Source organism: Narcine bancroftii, chromosome 6 (assembly GCF_036971445.1).
Source record: "Narcine bancroftii isolate sNarBan1 chromosome 6, sNarBan1.hap1, whole genome shotgun sequence".
Taxonomy (NCBI): Eukaryota; Metazoa; Chordata; class Chondrichthyes; order Torpediniformes; family Narcinidae; genus Narcine; species Narcine bancroftii.
Window position 1 is genome coordinate 220,005,839 of NC_091474.1, and position 10,817 is coordinate 220,016,655.

Consider the following 10,817-nt stretch of genomic DNA (forward strand, 5'->3'; position numbering starts at 1 on the left):
CTGTTTTGTCTCCGTTGGCATGCAGTGGCTTTCTATTGCTCCGTCGCCCCTCAACAAAATTAAAATTCATTCGTACATCTGCAAAAGCTACGAGATCACCCGACTAGCTTCTTCTCTTTCTTCTGGGCTGACTGACCCTACACTTTCAGGCTTTCCGATACCGAACTCTGCAATGCTGCACTATTTCGACGCCTCCGTTACCTCTTCCCTACGAACAGAGGTGACAGACTTCATGAGCCCCCGGTTGCTCTTAAGAACATTGACCCAGGATGAGAGTTAACGTACTCGTGGCATTAAAACGGCAAATATATTGTTGGGATTTTATAGGAGAATAGTAAAAGTCACCAGCAAATATCTTTTTTTGCAAATAAATATTAATAAAAATATAAATCTATTTTCGCATCTGATTTACAACATTTCCAATATGTATATGATATGAAAACGGCCGGCTTTTGCATCAAGTGTCGACAGATGGTGACTGTGTGGGGAAAATAGGAATGAATGAATGAATGAGAGTTTATCGTCATATGAATAAGCACGGCGTATGTATACACTGAAATTGTGCAACTCATCAGGGTCGGGAGCAAAGAGGACTTAGAAGCGTGGAACATTACAGCACAGGAAACAAGCTCTTCGTCCTTTCTAGTCTGCACAGAACTATTATTCTGCCTAGTCCCAGTGACCTCCACCCCAGTCCAAGGCCCTCCATACCACTTCCATCCATGTGCCTGTCCAATTTTTTTCTTAAATGTGAAAATTGAGCCCTCATTCACTAATTCAGCTGGCAAATCATTCCAGATTGCCACCACTCCATGTGAGGGCATTCCCCTAAACCTTTCACCCTTTGTATCTCTCCTACACTCCGTGGGAAATGTCTACTTGCATTTATTCTATCTGCTACCCTCTCAATTTTGTATACCTCTATCAAATCTCCCCTCAATCTTCTATGCTCCAGGGAATAAAGTCCTAACCTGTTAAATAAATCTTTCCCTGTAACTCAGTTCTTGAAATCACATTTCAGATGTATTGTCAGAGAACATAGATGACATCTCATATAACCCTGAAATTCCTTTTTCCTGCATGTAAGGCAGAATTATCTCTAATTGGTAGTGGAAAAAAAATAAACTGTACACAGGGTAAACATATAAATAAATAAAATTACTGCAAATAGATAATGAATGTAAACAAACTGTTCAATACAGAGAGAACAAAGAAACTCAATAAAGTGCACAAGTAAGAGTCCTTAAATGAGCCTCTGAGTTTGTCATTGGGGAGTCTGATGGTGGAGGGGCAGCAGCTGTTCCTAAACCTGGTGGTGTGAGTCTTGTGGCACCTACATCTCTTTCCTGATGGGAGCAGTGGGAACACAGCATGTGCTGGGTGGTGTGGATCTTTGATGATTGATGCTGCTCTCCGACGGCAGCGTTCCATGAAGATGTACTCAATAGTGAGAAGGGTTTTGCCTGTGATGTCCTGGACTCTGTACACTATATTTTGGAGGGATTTATGCTCAGGGGTACCAGACTGTGATGCAACTTTCAACCTCACATCTGTAGAAGTTTGCCAGGGTTGCCAATGTCATACCAACCCTCCGCAAAATCCTGAGGAAGTAGAGGGGATGACATGTTTTCTTCGCGGTGCCATTGGTGTGTTGGGTCCAGGAAAGATCCTTCAAGATAGTGACTTCCAAGAACCAAAATTTGCACACCCTCTCCACTCTGATCCCCAGTGATCACTGGATTGTATACCTCTGGCTTCCTTTCCTGAAGTCAACAATCAGCTCCTTAGTTTTGTGACATTGAGTGTAAGGTTGTTGTTGGTGCACCATTCAACCCAAGTTTTCAATCTCCATCCTGTGTGCTGACTCATCACTTTTTTTTATACAACCCACTCTCTAGTATTGTCAGCAACTTTGTAGATGGTGTTATTGTCATACTAAGCGACACAATTACAGGTGTAACGTGAGTAGAGCAGGGGGCTAAGAACACCATACCGTGGTGCTCTGGCACAGATGGAAATTGTGGAGGAGATGTTCTTACCAGTCTTCACTAATTGTGGTCTGGAGGTGAGGAAATCTATGATCCAGTTACACAGTGGGGTGTTAAATCGCAGGTCTTGGAGTTTTGATCAGTTTTGAGGGAATGATCGTGTTAAATGCTGAATTGTAGTCGATAAAGAGCATCCTGGATGTATGCATCTTTGCTGTCCCAGGACTTTGTGTAGAGCCAATGAGATGGCATCTGCAGTAGACCTGTTGCCGCAATAGGTGAACTGGAATGGATCCATGTCACCGCTCAGTCCCCGCCACATCCAAGTAAATCTTGGCTCTCTTCCTACCTTGTTGATATCTTTCCTGTAGTTAGGTCACCAAAACTACACACAATACTCCAAATTTGGCCTCACCAATGTTTATCCAACTTTACCATGACATCCCAACTCCTATACTCAGTACTTTGATTTGTGAAGTCCAATATGTCAAATGCTCTCTACCAGTATCTGTATTCCCAGGTCCCTCTGTTCTACGGCACTCCTCAGAGCCAGACGTTGACCTGTATAACGTACATTTTGCTTTGTCATTCCAAAATGCAACATTTCACACTTGTGTGCATTAAATTGCATATCCTATTTTAACGCATTTTATCATCTGGTCCAGATCCCTCCAGCAAGCTCACTGTCCAAAATGCCTCCCATCTTTTTGTCATCAGCAGATTTGTGGTCGCCGAGGTGTAGTTTTACTTCCAGGCACCTGCTCACTTCCCAGTTCCCAATCCACGAAAGGGAAAACGTTAAGAAATCGACGGCGCCGTTTGGGGGGGGTGGTTAGCATCAGGCGGCACAGACAATCATCGCCAACTAACTTTTGCTACTAACAAAAGTTTTTTTTTTCCCTTCTCATAAAATTACACTTTGCGAATAATTGGAATTAGGACCCGATGGAACCTCGGGCGTTTTTGGGGTATTCTGTCCACTCAATATTGGGGGCATTAATGACTGTTTAAAAGCGACGCAGGGGGAGGATTCCTTATTTTGGGAGTGAAACATGAAAGTCCGCGGACGCTGTGATTGGAGTAAAATCGCTGAAGTGCGGGAGGGTCTCAGCAGGTCTCGCAGCGACCATGGGAGGTCAAAATGTATTGCCAACGTTTCGGGCCCGAGCCCCCTCTTCAATCCGCTGCCAGACCTGCTGAGTTCCTCCCGTCCTTCTGTGGGGTTTTTTTTTTGTAATTTTGGGAGTTCGGCTCGTAACCTCGTGTTTTCTGCCATAAATGTTATTGTTTGACTGCCGAGTTTCTCCAGCGTTGTGTTTATGTTCATTTTGTTAACCCTTTCGGGCCAATCTGTTGGATCAACCCTCTCCAGATAACGTTATCGCTGCAGATATGTGCGCTGGGAGCCTCTCAGGAAGGTGATCTCTTGACAAGATCCTCAGCGCAAAGGAAGTTCCCGACGCTTGGAGCTTCGAGTCACTTATTTTCCCCAGAGACCCCAGTTCAGGCCACAAGGTCGCCTCCCTCTCTTGGGAATTCTTTTTGAATACATACATTAGTTTTAGAAGGAAAGGGGTGCATTAATAAATAATCATATGCCCCGTCCCCTCCAAATCCTCTCGGGTCTTGGCACGAACGTGTGGCGGCGAGGAATTCCTGCATTTGAGCCGCTCTCGGTCTGTGCCACACGATGCGGACGGAATATGAGCATGTGTCCCTTGCAGGTGGAGACCAACCGCGGGGGTGGTTTCCAATCTAGCCCGTCTGAACTGGCGGAAATACAATTACAATTCAAGGCCACCGCATTTAAAGCGTACAATTTTCCTGGTAATTTCCATCAGCCTGCTTCTGGACAAGTCCGCTCAACCAAACCCGGCCACCAGGGACACGGGAGAATGCAGAGGCTGGGAGCTAGAGCAGCCAAGCAGCATCAGTGGCCAAATCTCCGTCTCCACGAAGGGCTCCGGCCCGAACCGTCCCCTCCGGCCGATGCTGCTCAACGTGCCGTGTTCCTGCAACAGATTGCTCCTTCAACGGGGCTTGAGTGCAACTCGACCCTGGGGAAGTCCAATTGTTCGGTCCTAATTGGACAACAGGAATTGAGAGGAGGTGGGGGGGGGGGGGGGTCCCTTTTCGTCAAGAACGCCACGAACGCTCCCCATTCAAAATCGCCTCACTTTGCTTTCTCCTTCTGTAAATTGAAAGGGCGCCGCGGAGTAGACGATCAGAACAAAGAATGCACAAAAGTTATCCATTGGGTTAATGAAAACCACCTCCCAGGGGCTGCTGTGTTGTCCCATGCGGAGAGGCCAGCAACAACCTGCGGGCTCCCGCGCGGGGGATCATTTTCGAAACATGATCTATTATTTATCTCGAAAACTGGTAGACCGTGGAACAAACACAGTGATGCCGATCTTAAAATTGGACTTTCATTTCGATCACCATCTCTTCTACCCCTCCACCCCTTCCCGTTCGCACTCTACCATCCACGTGCTATACCACCCCCTTCCCCAATTAGAAAATAAATTGCGGCAAATCTTTCTGGTCCGGTTCCGAGGCACAGGAAACACCACCCTCTTGTGGATAACCTTCCCTGATCTGAGAAATGCCACTTGCAATGGGGCGAGAGTGTTTTGGTCAGCCTGAGATCTTGTCCTCGCACGTTAATCGCCCGGGGAGCATTTCAAGCGAAGATTCGACTCAGTTCCCGGACCAAAATGTCAACATCAACACTTCTCTCTACAGCTTCTTGCTAGATATAATATGATGTATGATATGATAGAGTTCATGTCATATACACAAGTGCAATGTACAGTTGCACCGTCATTCTTACGTGCTGCAGCCATACAATAAAACTCGTCTGAATTAAATTTACCCTAATGCGCCAGGAGATGGAAAACAGAGAGAAATATTCACATTGCAGCTTGTGCACAAAAAAAAGTGTGGTTTCAAGAGTGCAGACAGATCTTGGATCGTCCCAGAGAAGTCTGTGGTCAGGAAAGTTCCAGGAGGTTCATGAGTCGGATAGCTGCTGGAAGAATCCTAGATATTCTTCTATTCCTTCTGCTTGAAGGTCGCAGCGGGAACAGATCGTGGCCAAGGTGTTAGGGGTCCTTTATGATATTGGCTGCCTGCTTGAGGCAGTACTTCAATGTGTAGCCAAAATATACATAGGTAGATGTAGAGTGGAATATTACCAAGACACACAGACACCAGAAACGTTCTTAGTCCGCGAGAAACAACGCTGAAGCCCGTGGGAATTTGGGTACGATTGCGTCCAGTGCACTTTGGACACACCGTGCGTTCACTGATGTCGGGAACGGTGTCAGGTGCAACCGGAGGATCGCGGTGAAACGAAACGTCTTGCCTGCAGCTCCTCTGACACCAATTTCTATCACCAGAACCAGACTCACGGATTCAGTGTTCCTCCCAGACCACCGGTTCGTGAAAAGAGGAACGGCTCAGGTCACATCAGCCACACACTGGGTGGGAATTGGCGGGGGACGGTATTAAAGGCGAATCAGAAGGCGCTTCCAGAGCTTTTATAGCTTTTATTTCTGGAAAACAAAGGTTACATGTTTGATTCTATATATTTTGAGTTCCGAGAGAATTACATTAAGAAATCGACTTAAAAAATATTGAAGATCAAACGTACATTAGGAGTAAAACTAAAAAGGCGCTGAATGAAACAGGAGTGAGAATTTACCCACACAAAGGATTGCGATTCGAACAAAGGGCAGATGCTGGAAATTTGGCATGAACCCGCAGATGCCCCACATACTTAGCGGGCCAGTCAGCGTCTCTGGAGAAAGAACCGCCAATGCAACGGAAATCGAAGACCCTTCTAAAATGATAAACCATCGCCGAGTTGGCTACTGACTTTACAGGATTTGCATCACCTCCCAAGTAAAGTTCACTTTGTTATTTTCGATATTGTTCAGTATCGATCCGACCTCCCATCCCATCATTCTAATATATGATTGCAAACCTATTTGGGGAGCCTGTTGAATGCAATTTGACTGCGGATTCCCCCCCCCCCCCCCATGAAGATTTCGGCCCGAAACGTCGACTACCCTATACCTTCCATGGATGGATACTGCCTAGCCCGCTTAGTTCCTCCATAATTTTCAGTGTTTTTTTTTTGTTGCGTTTCCTTCATTAGAACATTATAAAGTCACTTGACCGAGTGTAAAACGTAGTGGACTATTTGTAGGCAATAGCATGGACGTTATATAAATAAGTACCAAGATACTCTTCGTGGAGTGATCGCCGTTCAAGTTCACAACCTTTAACGGGCCACGTATTTCCCTGCAGCTCAATATTCACCTTCTGCTCTTCAAAAAGCAACACATTTAAGCCCGACCGTATAAATTTATTTGGATGGAACATGCAAATATTGGCTTTTCCTAATTCCCGCCATTGAAAATGCTGGTGTATATTGTATTTGGCAAGGTTCATTGATTATTTCAAATCAACTTTTAGAGAATGCACGGTGTATAATCTATTGAAATGATGGGTAACTTGCACTGAAGAGGATCGGGTGATATTATCAATTCGATAACTTAATAGTAAGTCGGAGACATCTGAATTTAAACCTTCGTAATTATTCTATCGCCTCTTAGTTTTAATTTAATGTTAATATTTCCAAAAACAACCGGCGGTCAAAAGTCCAGTTGGAGCCTTGTCTTGTCTGGCTGAGTTCTCTCTTAAGTAGGGAACTTCTGTACATGTAAATGAGCGTTGGCTAAGAAGACCGCAATTGAATTGGCCAACAAGACTGGCGGGTGCAAGATGTCAGTTCTCTCAAAGGTACATTGAGAATATGTAGATATTTAAAAGGACAATTCGTGGATACGCGATTGAAAAGTAACATTATCTTCCGATCCTTAGGACATAATGTGCGCGCATGCGAGCAGGTTGCGGCAAGATTGCCAATCCATGATCAAATGACACCCTCTCTTCATATTTATTGGGGCACGGGCATTCTCCGGGAACCCCCAAAGAAATCTTCGGTGTCTTCAGTGCATCATATGAAGAATCTCGGTTTAGTTCGCAGTTTCAACATCTCTCATGTTTGCACAATGAATGGTCCTTGATAAGCGTCTTTCCCCGACGCGCTGCAGTGTGAAAAATGATTGCTCGCTTTATTGAAAGCCGCGCAGTCGCCAAGAGCAGAGCAGTGGGCAGTTCGAATGCTGAGAGGAAATTCCAGCCACCCCTTCCCACATGAAAGAACCCCCAGGCAAAGTCTGCCCTCTGCATTGGGGAGTGGAAAGGTATGGGCCTCTCAGATCATTCACCCGTAAAAAGGGCTGGAAAAGCTCGACATCCCGTCACCTCCGGTGCAGCAGGTTGGGGTGCAGGGAAAAGGATACACTTTGCGGAGTGGATGCAAAGTGGGGTTTAATGCTGGCACAAAACCAGCTTGTCATGGTCACCCATTCAGCAACTCGGATTTAAAGGGCTCCGTTACACCTTCATTAACAACACGAAGGGAGCATCTGATTGATATAATTGTTCTGGCCAGTCAACATGCTGATACATTTAGAATCGACAATAATTCGATTGACAACAAATCGAATCGAACACGTTTCTTAAATCATGGCATAAAATAAAGGACTCGGATATTTATGTTTCATCCATAATAATTATTTTTAAAATATTTTAAAATTAAAAACACTTTCAATTCCAATTTGAAGTTTCGGATGAACAGTCCAGAATCATCCTATTGATCTGCGTGCACGAAAGAGTTTTCTTAAACAATATAATAGCGGGACGAAACGCAAATTCCGTGTAATATTACAGTTTTCATTCATAACAATAAAAGAATCTTGAATATTTTAAGACAAGAATGTTTCTCAGTTTCTGATTGGTCAGCCAGGAAACCCGTCTCCCAGCTTTGGTTCATTCACAAGAATTTCGGAAGAGTCGTTTTGGCGGGCAGAGGATTACACGAATAAGCAACTTTATAACGAGCGTATTTTGAAACCCTTGGCTCAATAATTGAGTGAAGAAGAGGCCGACGGTTCAAAGCTCTGTCCGGAGATTGAGTACCGACGCCGTCCGAGATGCAGAGCCAATACAACCCTCTCCTCCGGTAGAATGATTTTCAAGGAAAGTTTTGCCCGACTGATCCGACCAGTCTTGCATTAAAACCGATGATCCGCTCCTGACCACATTACAATTTGTGAAGACCTGACGTGTGCGTTTCCTCCATCACAAGGGCCACATTTCTACCATTAAACAAAAAGCACACATTCGTGCAAATAAAGTCGCTTTTAGAACGACTGAATCTCAATTTGATATTTGGAGTTTTAACTCATCAAAATTAAAAATGACTTTAAAAAGGTCAAATAAAACCACCTGGCTGGAGCAGCTTAGTCGGTCAAACAGTAGCAAAGATACATAATCAACGTTTTTTTAATTAAAACAAACAGCATTTCCTCATGATCCCGAGAACTTTCTCAAACATTCCTTGAAAATGTGACACATTCCTGCGGAAGCATAAAAGGTATGAAGCAGTTGTGAGTTTCCAGAGTGTAAGGCGGGCGGGTGGAAATGGACTTCAGCCACTCCAAAAAGTTGTTTGATTAGATACTGTAGTGCTTTGGGGAAAACAAGACTGCAACAATAATCTTCCACAGGCAGTCTTGTTTTAGTTAAAATAAAAACAACGCTGAAGAACAGCTATAGCAAAGATATAGGAAGGACACTGTTTGACCTGTTACTCCAGCATTGTGCTTTTTTTACTTCAACCACGGTGTCTGCAGACTCCTTGTTTGACTCCTTGTTTTTCAGTTGTTATCAAAGGATGATGGTTTCATTTGATTGGCCTGGCCCATTCTTCTCAATGCTGGGAAGTGAAGTTTCCAGCTGACCAAAGCTACCTTCCCTTGGCTTAAAATGCTGGATTGGCTGATGTCCTCTTGCAGCAAGTGAATGACCCGTTAGCATCTGACACCCTTTCGGCCGGGCGGTTCAAATACTGAAGGGGGAAAGTGTCGATTTCTATCGGGATTGATGGGGGGAGGGGGGGGGAATCGTTCATGTTTTGACAGGAATAGCGGACCCGTAAAACGGGAATCTTGCAACTCTCCTCACCGAGAATGCCACTTTACCGTGTTAAGGAGGAGTTGAAGAATCTCGGAGCGCACGTTTCGTTTCAACGCTGCTCACGTATTTAGAGCACAAATATAAGTGAAAAGACATATCAGTGCCTCGAAATTTATTGGGCACCCACGAATAAACCAGAATCTCATTTCCTTTATTTGAATAAATGCATTCAGGCTTTCTTTTTGCTTGAGAAAACAGGTAGATACAAATATCGCAAACAAGGGGCTTTTTAGATGAATGTGCGGCTTGCAAGTATTTTTCCGAAAAAAAAGCAGAAAAATTAAGTGTCCCTTAGCTTTTTAAAAAAATTAACGACGTATTTATTGCCGCTAAATGACACTGGAGGCAGGGGAGAAGAAAGTGATCCGGGTGTTCATTTTGGACGGTTTAGGGATTGGACCTCAACTCGCTCTCTGTTGAAATAACCTATAGGAAATTTACGGTTGACGACTTCAAAGGAATTTCAGGACTGAGAGCTTCCCCTTTAGTTCGGAGTTGCAGCTATTCTCGCTCTCCCTCTGCCCCACCCCCAACTCTTTAAATAAAATGACCCACACTGCCTGCGATGCTTGACGAACACACTTTCGGTACAAAGGTGCACGTTGGACGAAAGCAGATGTTTGGCGACGTTTAAGACGTTGAAGTCGAATTGTAAGCAAGCCCCCTAAGTGCCAACTGCCCCTTGCAATTGGTCAGACTAGTTGGCGCCGACACGTCAGGCCGGTTTTCTGAAGCAAAACGCATGGTAATCGACAATGCGTGGAAACAATGTAAAATCGGCGACTCTTTTCCCTACGTTTGGGGCCATCATCTCTCTCTCTCTCTCCCCCACCCCCCTCCCCACCCCCACTACCTTTCTCCTCCAAGCTCCTAAAGGTATTTCAAAACAACAAATGAAGCAAATGTTTTGACCTTTGAACACTTTTTTGGAGGCGATTTTCCTTTTTTAAACAAAAAAAAAGCGATGGAAGGTCGCATGTGGGAGAGCACTGATCAGCTTTCGAGTTTTGTTTTAGAACCGGTTGCCCTCAGTTCTCCCCTAAAATTCAACAATGCTTGGAATACGCGCCGCTTTCTCCATTCATATTCCCGCCAGCGACATCTCCTTATCAAAATCAAGGCATCACGTTTGGGTTGCGTGATGGAGGTGGTTTACAAATGACATCTTAAATCCAAATGCTCCCACTTGGCTGAGGGGAGACTCATCAGTCATCCCCCGATATCGCTCGTGGATAAGGAACGCTAACCTCAGTTTTGCACGCCAAATTATTCCCTTGTTCTGAAACAGGAAAGACGTGGTTGACGGTGAGAAGCTCTTTCGGCCAGTTTAAACAAAAATGGTCTTTGAATCCCTCAACTTGCCAATTTAGCATTGGAATAATTGCATTCACCAAACTCTTATCGAATGACTGCAAACTCTTGGTGTTTCTGAATGAGTTTACACCTCGCATTATTGATTCATACCATAATCAGACTTGTCACGGGGGTTGAGGGGTGGCTCGTTCTATAATGTTGCCAAGGTTGATGCTTGTTCCAGCCAGCAAAACAACGGGAGGAGAGATCCTGTCGCTTTAAGTGTATCGAGCTGACCCGTTCATCAAAAATGTCGGACAAATTAGCTGGGTAAAAAACTCGGGAAGGTCTTTTTTTTATTGGGGAGGGAGCATCATTGATTATTGCCGGGGCAGGTTAGAGGAGAGGGTGATTGGCTCTGTT

General features: G+C 44.7%; 1 protein-coding gene across 1 annotated transcript in view; it reads left to right on the forward strand.

Annotated features, from left to right (window-relative positions):
* Positions 1 to 3,583: 3,583 nt before the first annotated feature.
* LOC138737370 (protein lin-28 homolog B-like) overlaps positions 3,584 to 10,817 on the forward strand; it is a 317,579-nt gene continuing 310,345 nt past the window's right edge. The window contains exon 1 of the mRNA XM_069888116.1: positions 3,584 to 4,097. Coding sequence (XP_069744217.1) covers positions 3,584 to 4,097 — 514 coding nt within the window. The remainder of the gene's footprint in view (positions 4,098 to 10,817) is intronic.